We start from the raw sequence: 22,524 nt of genomic DNA on the forward strand, positions 1-22,524 counted from the left end.
AAAAAGATGATGAATCCATAGTCTGTATAGACCAAAATAGAAATGGATTCAATACAGACCAAATGACGAAATTGGATGCCCATTCAGGGGACCATATCACAAACCCAGTGAGAAGAATGGGGTTCATCTTTTGGAGGAGATGTCTGAAATGATCCAATCAATCACAACTTTCCTTCTTCTCTGCAATGATACACCAGTTGCCATGATCATTCCCAGAGCTCAGAATATGGAGCTCCGACACACTGTCCTTCAGCAGGCCATAGAGCTCGCCTTCTCGAAACACGTGGTAATAGCGCATAAAGGCACCAGATTCCAAAATGTCGGGCTGTTGTTCTTCGACAGAAATGGTGTCACCTGGGTTGGAATCTTTGGAATCAGCTGCAGAAATCCTCCTCCATATTTTACTAGCAGAAGGGGTACCCTCTTCTAAGTTACCTGCATCCGTACAATTCTCCCTGGTATTGGTGCTACCCAGAAAATTCCCATCTCCATTTCTCCTCACGCCTCTTGGATGGTCTCCATTTAGGTGTTTGTGTGTGGCGGGCGCTCTCAGCCATTCCAGCTGTTTTTGAGAAGTCTCCACAAACACTTCCTCATCTAAATGTTGCTCTCCTGTTGAAAATGGCTCTGGATGATCTAAGTCGAAACTTGAGTGTCTTGAAGGCTGGGTGGATATCGTGCTATTGGCCCAACTTTCTGTGTTTTTCAAGGGTCTCATTTTTTCAATTTGCTTCCTCAGAGTTGATTCATCCAAAGATCTAGAGGAAAACCAGGAGCGAAAAGATTTCCCCAGCGTGTTATAGAATCCGTTTTCTTCCTCGCCTTCCTTGGAAATATTTGCACAGCAGGTGCCAGCTAGAGCAGAGTCACGGTCCACGCTGCGGGACCGCCTCGAATCACAGCGCCCCTTAAAACAAACGGGACAGCGACATGCAGAGCAGGGAGGGGGGTAGGGATGGCTTCTTTCTGGATGCCCGCACTGCTTCTTTCTCCCAGGCTGGCTGGATTCCGAGAGGGGCTGGGAGCACAAGGCTTTGTTCCATGGAACAAGCACGTCTTGCTTCTCAAAGTGCCGGTTCTTTTGTTCCATGGCCCAAACATAAATCATCAGCTGGCCTCCAGGAACTAAGACCCTGGCCATTTCCTTTATTGCTCTGATTCTTCTTTGTTTTGTAGAAAAATGATGTATGACTGAAAAAGAAGAAACTAGATCTCAGTGTGTATATACACACGTAAACCTACACGTTTATAGGCTAGTATTTTCCATATAAAAATGATGCATCTTTTTTCCTAAATAAAGACTTTTATTAGAATTACATCACAACTGTTTTCTGGGTGGAAGAATGGTAAAGAGAGAGGTACGCTTTCTTTTTTAAAATTTTATATTGGACATATATACACTACCAAACGTAAGGTAGATAGCTAGTGGGAAGCAGCCGCATAGCACAGGGAGATCAGCTCGGTGCTTTGTGACCACCTGGAGGGGTGGGAGGGAGGGAGCCGCAAGAGGGAAGAGATATGGGGATATATGTATATGTATAACTGATTCACTTTGTTATAAAGCAGAAACTAACACACCATTGTAAAGCAATTATACTCCAATAAAGATGTAAAAAAATAAAATAAATAAAGTTCAAAAAAAATTTTATATTGGAGTATAGTTGATCAACAATATTGTGTTCGTTTCAGGTGTACAGCAAAGTGATTATACATGTATCTATTCTTTCTCAAATTCTTTTCCCATCTAGGTTATCTATTACAGAATGTTGAGCAGCGTTCCCTGTGCTGTACAATAGGTCCTTGCCGGTCATCTGTCTTAAAACATGGCAGCGTGTACATGTCAATCCCGAACTCCCTAACTATTCCTTCTCCCCACCCTTCCCCGCCCCGGTAACCTGAAGTACATTCTCTAAATCTGTGAGTCTGTTTCTGTTTTGTAAATAAGTTCATTTGTATCAGTTTTTTAAAAAATTCTACACATAAGTGATATCACACGTTTGTCTTTGACTGACTTCACTTAGTATGATGCAATTTTGACATGTAGTAATGATTGCTTATAGTTTTTAATAATGTTAATATAATATGAAATTGTGTATACTTAAGAGAAAGCAGCCTATAGGTCATCATTTTACTTGCAGTCTCTGCAAAGTTAAAGTGAGAGTCAAGCAGGACTGCCTGTATCTAGTCTTAGGTGGGTTATTAGGCATATTTTTATCAAACAGTATATAGGAAGCGCTGGTCTGTTAGCTTCTAGAGTTTAATCACACTGTGTCAAGAGAAAACATCAAATTATTTTTCCACACATACGCCTGTCACTTATCTCAGGTAGGAAATTAGCTCTCAGGAAAGTCTGGACACTACTGCTCAGATATGAGTAGTGAGGGAACAGAGATTAAACAGCTCCTGTAACCTCAGCATAATCCAGACGTTAGTAATGGTTTCAGGCAAATAAATCTCTTTAGTTTACTTGCCACAGAGAGATAGTAAATGCCTAAAATGAGATGATTATATGGCTAAAGGTGTCAAAGGAAGATTATACAAGAGGCACACTTTGTATTGTTCCCAATCAGGTTTGCTTTCCTATCAGCAGTGCACAAACCCTTGTTTCTCTTACTGTACCATGCAGCAGTGCGAGAGGTATTAGGTTCAAATGCATTTAAAGAACAGGACACCAGTGTATTTTGTCCTAGATCTACCAGTGACCAGCCTTGTGATCTCTGACCAATTACTTTACTTCACTAGGTGTCAGGCTGTTCTCCCCAATCCCCATCCCCAAAGAAAGGGCCCTTTATAATGGTCAGTTTGAAAGCTTACACTTCTTGAAGTAGTGTCGTGGTCAATGAGCTACAAGGGGGCAGAGAAATCAGGACTGAGTAAGGCTTAGGACAGTACCAACGTTCACATCTATGACTACTCCTGGCCGTTAGTGTCCCCCATAACTTGCACCTCATTCACTCTGGAACTTCCACGGGTGTATTTTCTAAATGCAGGTGATCCTCGTCATCTGTGGATTCTGTATCTGCAAATTTGCCTACTTGCTAAAATTGTCTTGTGACTTCAGAAATCAGTACGCTCACAATTTTCGTAGTCATTCCTTGACATGCATAGAACAGCCAAAAAGTTGAGCCTCCCAAGGCACACGTTCCCAGCTGGGGTCCAGCGAGGAGATGCTCTGCCTTCCTGTCTCAGCTCTGGTGCTGTCAACAAGTGTCCTTTTCACAGTCTGTTTCATGCCGTGTGTTTTCGCATTTTGGTGTTTTGTTGGTGGTCTCTCTGTTGACGATCCCTCACAGCCCTGCCCCAGCACAGGGTGGAAGTGCTGTCTAGGGGTTGTAAGCCGTAAGGCTGCAATGTGTCTTACAGAGAAAATATGTGAGTTAGAGGAGCTCCTTTTGGGTGTTATACTGCTGCTGGCATGAGTTCAAAATTAAATAAGTCATCTTTAAACAGAAACACACATAAAACAAGATGACGTGTTGATTAGTTGACAAAAGTATTGTGACCAGAGGCTTACAAGAACCTAATCCTATATTTCCCCTGGGAGCAATGGTTCAGTATTTGTTAATTCAGTGTTCATGGGACATTACAGAACATAACCACGGTGAATAATGAGAATCGACTGTATTCTTGTGTTTTGGCCATTAAACAAAAAACGCCATTAAACCAGGACGATTTTAATACAGTAATTTCTTTTTATCAGATTTATAGGTCTTCAACATTTCAGGATTCTTGGCTTCAGAGTTGGTTTTTTTTAAAAAAATATTTATTTATGTATTTGGCTGTGCCGGGTCTTAGTCGCAGCATGCAGGATCTTTAGTTGTGGCATGTGGGATATAGTTCCCTGACCAGGGATCAAACCCGGGGCCCCTGCAGTGGGAGCGCGGAGTCTTAGCCACTGGACCACCAGGGAAGTCCCCAGAAATTTTGTTTTTAAGGAAGAACATCTTTATATTTTTCATTCCTGAAATATTTGTTATGCGATAATCCATTTTAATACCATAATTTCACCCAGGAAATATCCAAATCTTTCATATTATATTTTATATTTAACAAATAATACTAAGTAACTTTTAAGCCAAATGCTTTTGAAAAAGAAAAAAATTTACAAATGAAGTTTTCATTACATATAAAATGTATTATACGTGCCTATGCATACATGTTCTATTAAGAAACATTGTAAATGTAACCCAAATGGGACCTAAACATATATTTATATGAATTTTATCAATGTCAGGAAACTGTGTTGAATTTTAAAGGATAAAAATGTCCCCTGCTGTTTAAAAGTCATAATCACAATTTAAAGGCAAAAGTAGTACTCAGTATATGTATCCTGTAGGATAGGGTGTTGAATTGAACAAGTGGGTAGGTAGAATTCAATGACTGGACTCCAGAATCAGAAATTACACAAGATCATCTTTAAAGTCCTGTTATATCTTGGGATTTTATGATGTATTGTTATTTAATTTTTCAAGGGTGTTTGTCTCATCTAACTGGAAGCATTCAGAATCCATGGGCTTAGCATGAAGCAGAATTTTTCAACCTCAGCATTGTTGGCGTTTGTAAACAAGCTAGATGATTCTTTCTTGTGGGAGCTGGGGAGGCAGCAACTAGATGACAGCAGCACATACACATAACCAGTTGTGACAACCAAAAATGTCTCCAGACATTGACAGGCATTGCCTGAGGGTGGGGGGCAGTGTAACCGCGAGTTGCGAACCACTGGCACGAGTAGTTGGTTGACACTATTTCAACAGATGAACAAATTTTTATAAAATTTTGGTCATACTATACTTTTTTTAACATCTTTATTGGAGTATGATTGCTTTACAATGGTGTGTTAGTTTCTGCTGTATAACAAAGTGAATCAGCTCTCCAGACACATGTCATACTATTCTAAAGGTAAGCAGAAAGACTGTTTCTTCTTGTAATCTGTGAGTAAAACATAAGGAATGTATAATTAGGTATGATGCGTACTGTCTCATTAAGTGACATGGAAAACTATACATTTAAAACTATATTTCTTCATGTTAAGCAAGAAATGCCAACATACAGAATTCTAAATAGCGAAGTAAATATATATGGACATAGGAGAGATGGTTTATTGAAAGTTCTCATAATATAGTTCTAAATGTAAAATCTAATTGGAAATTGACTGCACCACGTTAATTTATAGTTACAGTTCATAAAAACACATGCTGGGTTTCCACCTAAGGAAGCATTTTTCATTGGAAGATGGCAACCAGGTGTGCTCCATTTCCTCTGTGGGCAGGAGACTTAAACTGAAAGAAAAGAAAGACTTAACCATGTACAACATGGAGCATTTCCCCAAAGTAAGAAAGTTGGTCAGTAACCCCACGCCTGCAACAGGGGTTCAACAGCACAGCCTCTTTGTAGGTAGCCAGCTGTATAGACTCTACAACTAAAGTAAACAAAAGAAGAGCAAAAAAATACACTTCTCTGACCTCCCTCCAATTTCTGGTTCTTTAGGTGGCATGACCAAACCAAAAATTCTTCCTACTAAAGATTCAGAGCATTGTATAGTGTTGCTTGGTTCAACAAGAATCCATTCTCTTAATGCTTAAAACCAAATGGACTTAACAGTTTCAAACTGTTAAGCAAAGAAGTAGGGCTGTCAAAGAGCAGGTTTCCATGGCAACCACCTCCTGCCAGTCCTAACTAGTTCCAAGGTTATGGCATCCAAGCCGGCATCCCCTCACTATGCAAAGATACAGGCCCCAGCTAATGGTGGAAATACCGATTTCTCATCTAGTCCAGGACGGAGCAAACAGTCTTATTCCATATGTTTATCTGCAGTCAGTTTTATATAGATTCACCTTGCTTTGATAAAGCTTGTTATATTCAAATACATTAATTTTTTTAAAGTGTGTTGGAGGAAATAATTTGCCCTGCAAAAGATTTTTCACTTTGGGAAAGGATTTGCCACAAGATTTCCTTAAATAACATGATTCCCCAGCATACTTAAACGTGACTAACACACTAAGTTTCAGGACTATATGTATTGAGTAAAATGACCCTTACCTGTGTATATTTCAATCATGGGTTTTTGCTGTTTCTTTTCATTTTTGGCATGTATGTCTTATGGGCACACTTGTTGGGAGAATATGAGGAATGTATTCCCTAGATTTATGAACAATCTCTGGCAGTAAGAGAGCAGAGTGGCACTATAAAAGCAATGCAACCTGGGACCAGGTGGGACCATCTTCCCCAGCGGCTTTTGTACAGTGAATGGCAGGTTGGTGACACATCCTTCCAGTGACATTCAGTGCCTTAGTCCTACAATATTCTGCTAATAAAGGGTGTACCTGTGGCCTGGAAAAGGTAATATGACTTCTAAAGATCTACTTCACGTTGAAAGAATCTGGCTTCATTTCAATAGAACAAAGTACTATTTTCAATGAGTACAATTCCTCCAATACTTTCTTACTCGATAAGTGAAAGAAATTGGACTGAGTCATCAAAAAGAAGAAAACAACAGTTTGAGGGTTGAACTAGTAAAAACAATCATATGTACCACCATAAGTACATTTGAACTTAGTTAAATAGTTCAGTTGCAATATTTTTAAAAATTAGATAAAATGAATTACATAGATCTTTCTACAAAGAATGGATGTTGAGTTGTGAGAGCAGCCTCAACCAGGTAACGTTATTCTCATGGTGAAGAGTGAATGCGTGACGGGGCTGCCTTACCTCCTATGGAGATGATGGCGTCGAAGCCCTGATCCCTAAAGGGGAGATTAAGGTTGTCACATACCATGACTTCACATCCTCTACTCCGGGCAATCTCTACCAATGGCGCACAGTAGTCACAGCCCAGGGTATGTACCTGGCTGTTCACTTTAAGATACTTTCCAGTTCCACAACCTGTAAGAGAAAAACCTGTGTTAACACGCTATCCTTAATGGAAAGTGGAACATTGTCGGTTACTTTGTCTTATCACAGGGAATAGAAATAACTTGATACAGGCAAACCTCGGAGATGCTGCGGGCTCCATTCCAGACCATTGCAATAAAGCGAATGTCACAATGAAGCGAGTCACATGACTCTTTTGGCTTCTCAGTGCATTTAAAAGTTACATTTACACTGTACTGTGGTCTGTTCAGTGTCCAACGGCATTATGTACGAAAACAATGTACATACCTTAATTTTAAAACAGTGTATTGCTAAAAAATGTTAACCATCATCTGAGCCTTCAGCAAGTCATAATGTTTTTGCTGGTGGAGGGTTTGAAATACTGTGAGAATTACCAAAATGTGACACAGAGACACGAAGTGAGCAAATGGTGTTGGAAAAATAGCACCAATAGACTGGCTCAGTGCAGGGTTGCCACAAACCTTTAGTTGGTACAAAACACAATACAGAATCTGGGAAGTGCAATAAAATGAGGTCTGCCTGTATTAACTAACCAAGACAGAACACAACATGGGTTGAGGGTACACACAAAAACAAAAAGAAAAGCCTTCAGAGAGCACATACATGTTTTTATATAGGAGATAAGAGGAAACGAAAATGGGAAAAAGAAATATTATTTATTGAATATTTAATGAGGTCATGTCCATAGGGCTTTCTTAACAGGATAGCACAATCAAGAAATGTCAGCTGGCCTCCAGCAGAGAATAATAGTTCCCTAGGATCTTAGTGACAAGGTCCAGTCTCTTTACAAAAGTTACCCTCACACACATATTTCATTATGTTTAGGTCTACATGTTCTGGGCATTTATTCTTGTGTTATCTTGCCAAACCTTCATCACTTGCTGGCTATATAAAACAGACTACTGTCAACAACTTTTCAGTGGGTATAGATAAAATAACTTACACAATAAAACAGGCCTTTCAAAAATTTAAAATTTGAATTTGAATGAAAAAAGGATTTCAGCGTCTTTTTATCCAATCTGGTGTCAGTGCTAGGTTTTAAATGATCTCTATTAACTCTGAATACAACTCTGACAAAGAACTATTTTTTCTTAAATAGACCATTTTTTAAAAATATATTTGTTTGTTTATTTGGCTGCACCGGGTCTTAGTTGTGGCACACGGGATCTTTAGTTGCAGCATGCAGGATCTAGTTCCCTGACCAGGGATTGAACGCGGGCCCCCTGCGTTGGGAGCTCGGAGTCTTAACCACTGGACCACCAGGTAAGTCCCTTAAATAGACCATTTTTGACATTCACTTTCTGGTGGCAGAGACCCAAGTAATTCCAGATTTACGCAGCCCAAAGATTTAGATCAGTCAGATCTCACAGATATTATGGTGAAGAAGGTAGTAACGTAAAGGAATAATCATCCTGAAACAAAGCCTTCTGTGATCTAGTACCTAGTATTTTATTCTAGCACAGACATATCTATTTCTTTTTTCAGAAATATTTAAAGACGTCATTAGAGTTGATATCCCTACCTGTTGGCATTAGCTCTAAATTTTTTTGCCTGAAAAATATCTACCACTATTCAAAGATGATTAGTTTGCTGCTTTAGAAATACATCTCAACACTCTTTGATAACTCCTCCTTAATAGGTGCTATTCAAAATTATGAGACACTAAAAGCATAATTAAGATTCATTGGTGCCAGCTGAGACAGTGGAGAGCTTGTGAATAAAAAATAAGATTTCCAGCTTCATTATTTCAATGTAAATGATTGAGGTCTTGGAAATATTTTAGATCTCGTAGCCACTGTTCCTAAGAATGCTTTTGCAAAAAAGGATCCAATATTTGACGGCAATCATGGGGAAGATATAATTCACATAGTATTTTAAAATTGAAATCCCGAACATTTCAAAGACGATGCTCATATTTTAAGAAAAATCATCTTGTAAATTTTTTTGCTGTTTTGAACTGGCTCAGGGGATACATTTAGAGAAATGAAAGGGAAAATTACTTCAAAGATACTAATAAAAACAGGTTCATAGAACATTGGAGCTAGAGGGACATGTTCAGAGAGCATCTGGTAACAGTGAGGAAACTGAGGTCTTTTCAGATCTCATCATCTCCTGAAACGTTTCCAGTGCCCCTGATACCTTTGATATCCTGTATTTGTTTCTCTCTCTTTTTTTTTTATTTGCAGCCATGCCGCGAGGCTTGTGGGATCTTAGTTCCCCGACTAGGGACTGAACCCGGGGCCACGGCAGTGAAAGCACCGAGTCCTAACCACTGGACTGCCAGGGAAGTCCCCTGTATTCATTTCTAATGGCATTCATTTTTAAGGATAGTAATGGAACTCCTGAATATGATGCAATTATCCATTTTCAGAGTGCAGACACCGAGATGCTAGAGAGGGGAGATTTTATCCTAATGAGGAAATCAAGAATACTGCCAAGGCTAGTCCCTCATTATCTTAAACATGCAAGAAATAAATCAGAACATTTTTGATACTGCAGCTCCTGTACACAACAGTCATGCTCCTTTACAAAATCTCAATGATAACCTTCTGTAGTACTGCAGAGATACAATAGCAAGTGTCTGCATGCTTCTGTTCCCCTCTATTTTGTATTCTGCACCTCACTACAACTAAGGAAGAAAACAGATAACTGCCTCAATTCGACAAGATATTTTGGCCCATGGTGGGCGAGTATTTGCTAGAAATAATTAATCTGAATGTTCCCTCTGAAGTTTGCAGAAAGAACTACATTTTATAAATTAAGAGTTTTTTGCTAAGACCTTATCTGAAAGAGAATTCTCTTTTTCTATGGGAAAAGGAAGAATATAGCCTATTTATTTCTCCTTTTATGTACATCTTTTGAAGTCAGAGATGAGGCAATATGTTTTATTCTGCAGGCCTGGTGCCTGCCATTTAGTAGGAGCTCTAAATGTTTATTGACTCAGAGAAGGAATGGTAATTAGAGAATAACTTAGCAAATGAAGTCTGACCATAGAATATGGGAATAAATAATTGAGAGTTAAAAGGCAAGAAGAATTTTAATTCTTGAAAAATTAATTTTAGTTATGTATACAAAAATAAAAATTTCAATACTATTAGGATAGTTGTCTCTGATGTCACGTAAAAAGGTCACCTTGCTCAAAAAAGAATCTAGTTCTAGTCTTTATTCTGCTTCCTAAACTAATCCAAGTAAAGCCCTCAAACCACAGAACACCTTCCATGTATCATCTTCTTTTTTGAAATGTTACAGTCCATTTTTATTCATAATTGATTAGCTTAATACTTGCTTGAATTGAGAGAAATATGGGTTTTATATATATAGGGATAAGGTTATAATAAAATGGTTTGGTTAACCAAATGTGGTTCAGTTTTATTTTTTATTTTATTTTATTTTATTTATTTTTTTTTTTTGCGGTACGCGGGCCTCTCACTGTTGTGGCCTCTCCAGTTGCGGAGCATAGGCTCCGGACGCGCAGGTTCAGCGGCCATGGCTCACGGGCCTAGCCGCTCCGTGGCATGTGGGATCTTCCCGGACCGGGGCGCGAACCTGTGTGCCCTGCATCGGCAGGCGGACTCTCAACCACTGCGCCACCAGGGAAGCCCATTTTATTTTATTTTAAAAAAATGTTTTTGGAGTATAGTTGATTTACAATGTTGTGTTACTTTCTGCTGCACAGCAAAGTGAATTAGTTATACATATACATGTATCCACTCTTTTTTTTTAAGATTCTTTTCCCTTATGGGCCATTACAGAGTATTGAGTAGAGTTCTCTGTGCTATAGAGCAGGGTCTTATTATTTATCTATTTTATATATAGTAATGTGTATATGTCAGTCCCAAACTCCCAGTTTATCCCTGGCATGCACCATCTTCTAATGGCCTTAAATTACTAGCCCATTTCAGGAAAAGGTATTGCCTTAATTGCAAAGATCACAGGATTTCCTGAGGGTACTTTGCATTTCTGCTGTCTTTGAATCATCAACGCTCTTCATATTTAAACTACAGTTCCTGCTCACTTCATTCCTGATACCTGCCCTGAAGAGTCAGGTTACATCAGGAGCCATTATCACACACCTCAGCAGATCAGCTGGGAGTGGGGTGATGTGCTTAATAAAATTTAGCCAATAAAAAAATTGCACCACTAAAATAGCGAAGCAGCTAGATAATTCCTATGGGCAACTGGAACCCGATTACCTCTGCATGTTTTTTACCTATGCAAAGTTTTATTAGTCATTAATTATAAATTGCTAATCTAATAACCAGTCAAATTAAACTGTTGATGATTTTACCTAAGTGGAAAACCTAGAAAGAAAAATATTTCCTTTTGGAGATAGTCATATTGTTCTACTTCCTTTTTTTTCTACTAACCCCTTTGGGCTTCTTTCTTTCCTTTTCATTGATTTCGTCTTCATTTCAATTTTATTTTAAAACTTGTCTTTCACTGTATAATCAAAATATTCTTATTTACTTATTGAGTGGTAAAAAGTGTAAATAGTACAAAAATCAAAAGATACAAATGGGTAAAATAACATTTACTAGATATATTTATTGATTTGCACAGAGGTACTTAAAGAATATTATTTGTGCCATAATTTGTAGTAGCAAAATGTATCAAACAACATACATATCTGTTGGTATGGTGTTATCAGCATAGAAGGCTATGCAGCTTTTAATAGTTAGCAGCTCTATGAGAACAAACATGGAGTGATCTCAATATAAAAGAAACGAGCTAGGTGTATAACAGTTTGTATAACATACTAATTTGTGTAATTGAAAAAGGGAAATCCACCCATGCACACACTTATATGCACAAATATGCTTATATTTATGTGAAATACCTCAAGAAGGTTATACAAGAAGCTAAGAGCATGGTGCCTCTGATGTGGGTTACTTGGTGCTGGAAGACTGGGATGAGAGAATATTTTTCACTGTACATTTTTTTTGTACCTTGTTGTTAAGCTATTTAAATGGTTTACCTATCAAAAATATTTTAGGAGCTCCCCTGGTGGCTCAGTGGTTGAGAGTCCGCCTGTCGATGCAGGCGACACGGGTTCGTGCCCCGGTCTGGGAAGATCCCACATGCTGCGGGGCGGCTGGGCCCGTGAGCCATGGCCGCTGAGCCTGCGCGTCCGGAGCCTGTGCTCCGCGATGGGAGAGGCCACAACAGTGAGAGAACCGTGTACTGCAAAAAAAATAAATAAATAAATAAAATTTTTTTAGGCAATTTGTATTCCCCCCATTTTTGAACTGTTTGTTCATATGGTTTCATCATTTTGCAGGGGAGTTGTTGGTCTTTTTCATACTGACTTTGAAGAAGGCTCCACGGAGTAAGAAAATTATCTATTTTTCTATCAGATATATTGCAGATATTTTTACCTAGTTTGTTTTTGGTTTTTTACTTCATTTATATATTTGTTTAGAAATTTGCCTTGTAGAACCTTTTAAATTTTATGTTGTCAAAAATACCAATGCAATTAATCTTCATTACTCACAGACTCTGTATCTGCCTCTTCACCTAACTGCTAAAGTTTATTTGCAGGGCCCAAGTCTGTACTGGCAGCACATGCGTGTAAAACTTTAAACAGAAACACACGTGAAACAAGGTTAGGTATTGATCAGTTGACAAAAATATTGTGACCACAGGCTCCTAGGAACCTAATCCAGTATTTCCCCTAGGGCAATAACTCAGTATTCACTAATTCAGGGTTCACGGAAACTTTATAGAACCTAACTACTGTGGATAATGACAATCAACTGTATTTTATTTTATGACTTCTCCCTTCTTTTGTGTCACACATTGAGAGGCCTTTTGCTTTTGAGAATTTTTTTTTAAATTATATAGTCATCATCTAGTCCTTTAATGAATTCATTTTCTTATACTTAAATCTTTGCTCCATTTGGAATTTTTGGTGTAAGGTATGAGAAAGTAGCATATATATTCTGTTGTCCCCAAACCTTTTCCTCCCAACTGATTTAAGATTCTGGTACTTTGCTTATATTATGAGTGGTAAGAGTTCCAAACTCACTGCATTTTATGAAACCAGATTTTTTTTTAAAGTTGACATGATAGAGATGTTTTTAAAGACTCTCCACTTCTACGTGACATGTACCCCTTCCCCAAATTCTACACTGCTCGCACCATCTTTAACAAGCCATAAGCCCTGGGCACATCTGTTTCTCTTACCAAAATTTAGAGTGAATGTCAAATTAGACGGAACTTGTAACTGTAGACTTACGATTCTTATGGTGCCGTGTGCATGTAATTGCTAGAAAGCAGTTTTAAGTGGGCATGCTTCAAATAGGAATCCTACCATGTCTTAAAACTTAATCTTAGATCTCCTGGGCTGTGATTTACCACTTCTAGATTCCAAAAGATACTGAGCCAAAGTCCTCCAAGCAAATCATTATTTGCTTGATTATGAAGATATGATCTAATTAAAGATATGCTCTAATAATAAGACCCCTAAGGAATAGTTAAGGGAAAGGATCCATGAGATTCATAAGAGGTTACAGGACCTCTTCTATAATCTCACAATTCTGGCTCTTCTGTAGAAGGCGTGAGAGCTACTCAGCATAAGCTGCCAAAACACTGTATTCACGAATGTGAATGTCTCTAAGTTTATTATTTTTTTAAATCATTCAGTGTTTTTTAAAGTATTTTTTAAATTAATTAATTTATTTTTTGGCTGTGTTGGGTCTTCGTTGCTGCGTGAGGGCTTTCTCTAGTTGCGGCGAGCAGGGGCTACTCTTCGTTGCGGTGCGCGGGCTTCTCATCGCGGTGGCTTCTCTTGTTGCAGAGCACGGGCTCTAGGCGCACGGGCTTCAGTAGTTGTGGCACGTGGGCTCAGTAGTTGTGGCTTGCGAGCTGTAGCGCGCAGGCTCAGTAGCTGTGGCGCACGGGCTTAGTTGCTCTGCGGCATGTGGGACTTCCCGGACCAGGGCTCGAACCCGTGTCCCCTGCACTGGCAGGTGGATTCTTAACCACTGCGCCACCAGGGAAGTCCACTCTGAATTTAAAATGGTCAATTTCACAAGCGGCCATTTCAATCCTGATTTATTCAAGCAACGTCAGGTTGATTTTTGTGGGAGGACGTGCACGAAGGCTCTGAAAAAATTGCCACTGTCTATATGTAGATTTGAGGGGCTTTTCTACTTTCTGGCTTGACTGTATGAATTTCTGCTATCAAGTGAATATTCCAGGTGCTGACATGCCAAGGACACAGTTTCAGACTTCTGGTTAGAACAGAAATGAAAAATGAATCTGAAAAGGAAAGGCATGATGGAATATATTTCAGATTACGTGGCACCGCCCCGGGTTACCTATGTCAGCGATGAGGCTGCCAGGCTTCTGGTCCTGGAGGAACTGGCGGACACGAGGCCAGGCTTTGCTCTGCAAGTCGCTGAAGTAAGGAGCGGTGCTCTCATACACATCGTGCACGTGCTGCTTCTCCAGCTGGGCAGCTGCATGATCCATCCTGGGGAAAACAGGGCCACGCCAAGGAATGCAGTTCAGAGTAGGCACCAGAGATGGCTGATGGGGATGCAGATTTCCTAAAATTGGGAACTTAAAACTGCCAAGATTGTGTTGCTTTTATACTTTTTTTTTTTTTTTTTTTCTGGCCATGCCATGCGGCATGTGGGATCTTAGTTCCCTGACCAGGGATCAGAACCACAGCCCCTGCACTGGAAGCACGGAGCCTTAACCAATGGGCCACCAGGGAAGTCCCTGTTTTTATACTTTCTTATAAGCTGCAAAGAACACAGCCTTCACTGGGACCTCACCAGAGTTGTCAAAAGGCTAGCAAATGCATCCTTCTTACCTGCACATCTTCAGAAAATAGTCATTTGGGAATGAGCTAATTATAGTATGTTTCTCTGAAAGATCAGTTCTTTTAGAGAAAGGTTCACTTTGGATAAAATCGTTCTATCGGATGCTAAATAGATTTAAAATTTTCATAGCATGTCGCTCAGCACTCCAATCCAATCACAAAGCCCGATTGATTCTACCTTTTTAATTTTTTTGGATTCCAGCCATTTCTCTATATCCTACTGATTCTGTTTTAGAAAAGGTCCTCATTTCTTGCCTGAATTGCTTCAACAGGCTGTAAACAGTTTTGTTTGTCTGTTTGTTTGCCTTTCAATGCCTTTCCTTCAATTATGCCACAATTGTTTTTCTACAACATAAGTCTTACTGTGTTGCTTCCTATCTTAGACTTCTTCAAAGGCATTTTATAGCTTGTCTGATCAAGTTCAGGTATTTCAGGGGGCATACAAGGCTCTTTTTGATCTGGCCTCCATTTTCCTCTTGAAGCCATTTCTCACCGCCCTTCCCCAGCATCAGATGCACCTGTAATACTCAGTGATCGTGGCTTCTCAGGCATGACACAGCCCGTGTCATCCAGGGGCTGGACGGGTGCTGTGCATTACCAGGCGAACTCCTGTTCATCCTTGGCATAGGCATCGCCTCCTCCAGGAAGACTTCCCTGACTTCTATGCAGGATAAGGGCAATCAGAAAGGAGTGGGCAAAGTACAAGAGCAGCTCTTAGAGGCCTCTGCTTATTTGGGGTTTGATCTTTTAATTATTGTGGCATGTGAGTGAGGAGTAGTATCCCAGGGAAGGGCTCAGAATGTGGCTTTTTACCAACCAATATGAAAGTATTTTTAATCTCTGAAGAACCCATTTGACCCTACTCGTGCATACCAGCTAGCTCAGTCTTGCCCCTTGTACTCCTGTTGCATCCCATGCATCCTCTACAGATTACCAAGGGCTGTAACAGTCTGTTAGATACTTTTCTCTAGCACTGGCTGGAAGATCCTAGGTAACGAGGACTTATCTTAATGCTGAATCCTCAGTAGTTAGCACACAGCAGATCTTCAAAAAATGAACAAACAAGCAAACAAACAACCAGAATGGACTCTGAGTACAGAGGGTAACATTGGCTTTGGTACAAGAGAGTAACCTGGGGAGTGTGGGAAGAGAGGGGACCCTACACCCACAAGCTTGTAGATGGGAATATGGTAAGAGAAGGTATCGTCCTTGCACAGCCTCTGTGTTCCCTCCATACGCCCACCCCCTCACTACTGCCAGTCTAGGAAGTAGGAAGCACTTGGGTAAGATGACATCTGATTAGTTACTCCACTGTAAAGTGCCTGGCCCTCTGCCACCCCTCCCCGGCTTTCTATTTAAGAAATATGAGAGATACTTCAAGACCATGTAAATATCCTATTTCTCATCATCTCACTCCACTTTTAGCATACAATCCATTGATGCCTCTTTCCAATTGAAGTATAGTTGATTTAAAATATTGTGTTAGCGTCAGGTGTACAACATAGTGATTCAATATTTTTATAGATTATACTCCATTTAAAGTTATTACAAAGTAATGACTGTATTTCCCTGTGCTGTACAATGTAAACTTGTTGCTTATCTATTTTATACGTAGTAGCTTATATCTCTTAATTCCATAACCCTCTTTTGCCCCTCCCCTTCCCCCCACTGGTAACCACTAGTTTGCTCTCTATATCTGTGTCTGTTTCTGTTTTGTTACATACATTCATTCGTTTTAGTTTTTAGATTCCACATGTAAGTGAAATCATATGGTGTTTGTCTTTCTCTTTCTGACTTATGTCACTAAGCATAATATTCTCTAGGTCCATCCACGTTGCTGCAAATGGCAGAATTTCATTCTTTTTTTATGGCTGAGTAATACTATCACCAAATGATAATATTCTAACTCCATCATTCCCTCAACTGTGAGGAAGAGCTTTTCAGGATTTACTCTTAAAACAAACTAGCAGTAGGTTATCCCTAATTACTACGGACCTGCCCACAGTCCCTGCAAAAAATCTGGCAAACTCCTGACGGAGTACAAATCTCATTTGTGATGTCTGACAAAACTTCCACCCAAACTGAAACAGCTTATATTGCACCCTCAACTAGAATTTACAAAGTAAACATATGGCTGGCTATAACTGCCTACACATGAGAAAAACCCAAACACTGAGCGCTTTTCTCTTTAATCAAAAATCTCAGTAGACCTAAGTCTGTTTAAAACTTTCGCCCCTCAAGGAATCAATCAGGCAATACAGTCTTGAGAACCGTAAAACAAATAAATTTTAATACTGTGTTGCACTTGCCAGTGTTAAGTGGCAATCAACATAAACTCGATTCCCCTCCATCGGGCTCCAACTACAAGCTCAGAATCTGTAGTATCTGAACAGCACCCCACGGAGACCTTTCTCTAAGTCTTCCCCCCAAGTTGCCCTCCTTCTACTATAAACAGGTAGCCTCAAAGAGCTATTATAAAGTGTGTGAACAATATAAATCCATTTTGTTTATTTTACACTTAAGATTATATTCTGCAGAGTATATAGCTGACCATGAAATTGATTTGTAGAGTTGGGGCCATCTAATATGACATTTTCAACAGTCTGTGGATTTAAATTTCCTGCAGTATACACATATGCAAATTCCTTGTGAATCCGGTAATATGACTAAGCTAGTAAGACTAGTACTAAAGTAGTAACGTAGGGTTCAAGCTGGAGCTAGGCAGGTAGGGTTTGGTTTAGCCAGGCTTCTTAATCTGTGTGCTGACAAATTCCAGGCCTTGGAGCTGATGCCTTGTTGGTGAGTCACAAAAGAAGAGAAAGTAATTTGAAAGGGACAGAGAAGTCAGAACGTAATGCACCAAAAACTTGAAGAACTATTTTGGACTTTCTTTTAAGTGCAATGGAAAGTGGTTCCTTGGAAAGCAGAAAAGAGGAGAGAACGTGCTAGGAAGTTAATAGGAGAGGTCAGTGGCTTGGTGTGTTTTCCATGGAGAGAGGAGCAAAGAGAGAAACATCAGCATTCTTGCTTCTAGCAACAGGGTGGTCAGTAACAGGTCACAGATGTTTGGTTTTCCTGTTCTGGGCATGTAACTAGGATAACACTTGTCTACCCAGCTTGATTCAGGCAAAGCCATGGGACTTGCTTTGACCATTACATGTGATCAGAAAAGATGTGAATCACTTCTGGGCAGAAGCTCTACGAGCCAGTGTGTGTCTCTGTGATCCTGGAAGCAACAGCCCAGGTCCCTGAGTGACTCCTCTTTATGGATGGACAGTGTGCGTGTTTTAAGCCAAAAACAAGGGAACAAACAGCTCATCATAAAGGATCTTGATTATCTATCTAGATAATGAAAAAGTAAAAACTATCAATCATATTCTGTTAGAAGATAACTTGTTACTATGTGAGTTTGTCCTGTCTTTTCTTTATAAATACTAATACTTTTTACTGTAGATAGAACAAAATTGGGAGAAAACAGAATACGGTTCTATATCCCACTTTTTAAAACTTAATTTAATATTGTGAGCCAAGGAAGGAAAGGAGAGAGGCAGGGAGAAAGGACACTAATATCTGTGGACCTGAAAGCGTGAAGGCATCAAGGTATTGCTGGAAGTGGTTTCTGTCAACGTGTGTGTGTGTGTGTATTTAACAGTAAGACATTAGTTTGAAAAAGAAGAGAATCTGTCAAAGGTAGTAGTGAAAAATAATTTTGGAGATCTAAGATTCGAGGGAATACGTAATCTCTCCCCAAGCCTGAGCCCAAGCATTTATGACCATTATTTACAATCCCAGACATTTCAGAGATTAAATACTTTTAAAAATTTCTGCTTACCCACTCTTCCTTTGAGGAACTGCACCTCTCTTTGGACTTCGAGTGATGCTGGAGCCTGCCAGTCACGTAGGACAGGGTTGGACACATGACCTAATCTAGGACAATCATTCTCTCTCCCCTGGGAAACTGACAAGAGGTAGTTGAAGTCAGATCGCTAAAGGAAATATCCTCCAGTTTCTCCTAAGTCTTATGTTTCCTGAGGTTTGGTCTGCAGCTCTTCTGTTCTATCAGCTACTTAGTATACTCCCAACAAATCCCTCCTCTTGCTTGTTTTGATGTTTGCAGGCAAAGCACTTTATTTCAGACTTGAATTCATCTTCACGATCACCACATGGACGTCAGGGGGTGTCACAGTGGAAGAGATGCACTGTGGCCACCAGAGTCCCAAGAGGACTTGCCACACATAGATGAGAGGATTCTTGTTGGAGCCCTCTGGCAACAGAACATGGTGGGATGCAATGTCCTATTGGAACCAATGCTAGACTAAGAGAAGATCAGAGCTGTTGTCATAGTGCTGCCGTCTTTGCCACCTGTCCGTCTTTCTTTTCTGTGCTGCCGCAACCTAGTATCTGAGCTGTTCTTACAGCTTTCTAGTTGGTCTCTCTGTCCCCCTTGCCTTCCTCCCACTTCTCACACCCGTCACCTCTAATATATCCATAATGCTGGGAGGTTGCAATACTCCTTTTCAATCACTATTCACTTGGTGGAGACACCATACACTCCTATAGTAAAAGGCAACTGCAAAGACCACGTTGCATATGTGCTATTCTTAGCCGGATGGCTGTAACTTGTCATTTCCCTCCATGAACCCAGGAAAAGCAGTTCAGAACCTCTAGTTCATGCCGATGCTGGATAATTTTCCTATAATGTGCATTTGATAATCTCCCCTCTCTGTTGAAGACCCTTCAGGAGACCTCTATGAGATGAAGCTTTCACTCCTCCATCTGGCATTCAAAAACCTCCATGACCTGGTCCCAGTCTAGCTTTCCAGCCATGTCCTATAACTGCCACAGCTCAAATTCTCAGCTCTACCCAAAGACCTCTACTCACCTTTCCCTGAGTGGGGCTTGTTTATAGCTCGTCGTTCAGGTCTTTGCTGAAGCCAGCAGGCTGTTCTTTCTCATCTGAAATGCTTCCCTTCCAAAATCTTACCTTCAAAGTCTAGCTCAGCCTCTTTCTCCTCCATAAAGACTTTAAGGATAGCTATCCATAAAGGTAATAATTTCTCTCCGTATTTCTATATACTGCATATTTATGGTCACTATCACTCTTAGAGCATTTCTCCTGATACTGTCTTGAACTCTCAACTTTGTATATGTTCCCAACTAGATTAGAAGCTCCTGGAGGGCAGAACTGAAATTTGATCTTTCTTTTATATATATCATAGTGCCTTCACTCAATAATTAACTGTAGAACTAATGAATCAGTGAGCTGTTTCCTTAGCTCCCTATGCAAGACAACAGTGCTTTCCTCCAGATAAACTGGTCCTCAGATATTCGGTCATAAATCATTAATCCCCTGGTAGGAGTCAAGAGGCACTCAGGAAGCAGGGCTAAGGCTGAGCTTTCCCGGTTGTGTTTCGTGTTTCATAATTTCCTTCCCTTGCAGAGGCCTGTTTCAGAGATACACCCTAGACACACAATAGTCACATTTTTATAACTAAAAACAAATATAAATAACTGTAAACTGTTCTCTTGTTATAAATGCCACAGAAGACACAATAGTTAAAAAAAGAGAATAGAACTGCTTTAAATCTCAAAGATAGATTCAAACTATAATTCTAAAGTGAAAATACAAATTGGTCTGCAAAGTTCAAAGACTTTACTTACATTATAAAAAGCCTTCATTATAAAACACATAGGTTTTTTTTAAACCTTTTAATATATGATACTTCAAATGTAACACCTACATATTATTTTCAAGTACAAATTATACCGCAACCTTTTTTTTTTTTTGCGGTACGCGGGCCTCTCACTGTCGTGGCCTCTCCCGTTGCGGAGCACAGGCTCTGGATGCACAGGCTCGGCGGCCATGGCTCATGGGCCTAGCCGCTTCGCGGCATGTGGGATCTTCCCGGACCGGGGCACGAACCCGTGTCCCCTGCATCGGCAGGCGGACTCTCAACCACTGCGCCACCAGGGAAGCCCATACCGCAACCTTTTGAATGATAGAAACTATCATTTCACAATATGCTTAAGTCCTAGAAACACATTTTGTTCTCTAATAAAACACAATAAGCTCCAGCTTACCTTATATCACATTGTCATACATTTTAAATGAAAGGAATTGGGACTAATTAGGTTTCCCGAATGCGCTCATATGATGTGAATTGCTGGGATAGCTGAAAGCTACTAACCTGAGTCATCTTGTGATTACAGAAAATTACTTCTTGTCTTTGTGATTCATGGTAGTTTCCACCCTCAGAGAGTGATAGTTGTTGTATAATTTTCTCCATGTGTAATGTAAATGCAAAGTAGTAGGAGTGGAATCAAACGGCGAGGCCCTCCACACGACAAACCACTCTGTATGAGCCTTTGAAGGGAATACAGGATCTATTAGGCAAAAAACAAATACGAAAGTTCATTTTACATAATAAAAATATTGAACCAGCTACAGCCCACGTTGACCTCGACAGATGCATAAATTACCCAGAGAAGAAGGGATTAGAAAGAACTGTTAATATATGAAACATGCCAGAACTATAAGAGTGGTTTCTGAATCAGTTCCTCAGCTTTCTGTAGAACATACAGTACTTGCTCCCAAAATTAAATTGGATGATTTCATCTTGTTCCTCAAAAAGTTACAAGCACTGAGAGTCAACTTTGAATGCAGTGGTTTAATTAAATGTAACTGTTTAAGAGATATGACTAAATGTTATTAAGTCATTCCAGTACAATTTAACTGTTCAATATTTGATCATATCATCAGCTATTTCCACGTCCCTTTGACAAGTATTCCTAGTTACTCTTCGTTGTTTGCATTTACTTTTTTCTTTTTTCATAATAGAGCAGGTCTGTCATGAAGCTCATCAAGAGACTCTGAGTTACTTTTTTAAAAAAAAAAAAAAAGGACCTTGTATGACAGAAAGCACTTTGTAATGGAGAGGTCTTAGGATGTAAAATGAGGTCTGAAGAGATGTCTGGTGCGGTAGGAAAAGCCCATCCTGTAACACCTGGGGCCCTGATTCCTTACCTGTAAATGAGGCTCGTGGACTTTAATCTTGATCATAGTTCTCAACCATTTTCCTCAGTCTTCACATCGTTCGTGTGTGCACCTCAGTGCCACGAACTGTACCCCTTTATTACAGTGATTCTCAGGATGGTCCCCGAACTCCCCCGAGCTCCCCATCCACCCCACTCTTGGTCCCTCTTTAAGAAGCACTGATTTGGGTGTGCTTTGGAAAGCTTCTGTCTGGTCTTCAGAATATGCATATACATTTGAACGTGTTATCTCTCACACCTGTGAGACATCTCTCAGTCATATGCAGGTATACAATCTTTGAGAGCCACAAAGCTTGGCTTTTTAGGAGGAACATTTAGGAAGAGTCTTGAAAGAGCTACTAGCCAAAAGATCTCATCTTTCCTTTTGCAATTTTAGAACCTGCCTTAATCATAAAGAAGATGATGTTGTCGTCTGAGCCTCCATGCTAGTGGCAAAGCTAAAGGCTGTCCCCTGGGATTCACCCTTCCTGCCCTGACCTAGGGGCTGCTTTGTCACCAGCCACCCTGGCTGTCTAAGCACCTTTCCGTCAGGCATTAGTGCCCAAATGCATTCACCCTCTCAGATATGCCACTGAGGACAGAGTGTTCCAAGCCTTAGTCACAAAGTGTAGCAAATGAAAAGAATTTCAGAGTGCAGCGGGCATGTGTGAGCTACTCTGGTGAAAGCAGGGGTGGGGAACTTTCCTTCTATATCCCCAAATCATAGCCCCCAAACACCTATAAAGATAATTGACTTTCTATAAGTTTTCTAA

The 22,524-nt window shown here is 40.0% G+C and overlaps 1 protein-coding gene and 1 long non-coding RNA gene across 2 annotated transcripts in view; one reads left to right on the plus strand and one right to left on the minus strand.

Annotated features, from left to right (window-relative positions):
• Positions 1–22,524, plus strand: part of LOC116746762 — a 143,958-nt gene that overhangs the window by 35,502 nt on the left and 85,932 nt on the right. The window lies entirely within an intron of this gene.
• TRMT9B (tRNA methyltransferase 9B (putative)) lies at positions 158–21,063 on the minus strand. The gene is made up of 4 exons (XM_032618446.1): positions 20,908–21,063; positions 14,211–14,365; positions 6,709–6,882; positions 158–1,191 (listed from the first exon to the last, which is right to left on the minus strand). Exons 2-4 carry the CDS (start codon positions 14,362–14,364, stop codon positions 158–160), a joined length of 1,362 nt encoding a protein of 453 aa, XP_032474337.1. The 5' UTR covers position 14,365; positions 20,908–21,063.

This window comes from Phocoena sinus, chromosome 21 (assembly GCF_008692025.1).
Source record: "Phocoena sinus isolate mPhoSin1 chromosome 21, mPhoSin1.pri, whole genome shotgun sequence".
NCBI lineage: Eukaryota > Metazoa > Chordata > Mammalia > Artiodactyla > Phocoenidae > Phocoena > Phocoena sinus.

Coding starts and splice junctions, on each gene's coding strand:
- TRMT9B (XM_032618446.1), bottom strand. CDS start 14,364: ATGGATCATGCAGCTGCCCAGCTGGAGAAGCAGCACGTGCACGATGTG. Junction 6,883..14,210: donor CAGCCTCATCGCTGACATAG/GTAACCCGGGGC, acceptor TTTCTCTTACAG/GTTGTGGAACTGGAAAGTAT. Junction 1,192..6,708: donor CGCCATCATCTCCATAGGAG/GTAAGGCAGCCC, acceptor CTTCTTTTTCAG/TCATACATCATTTTTCTACA.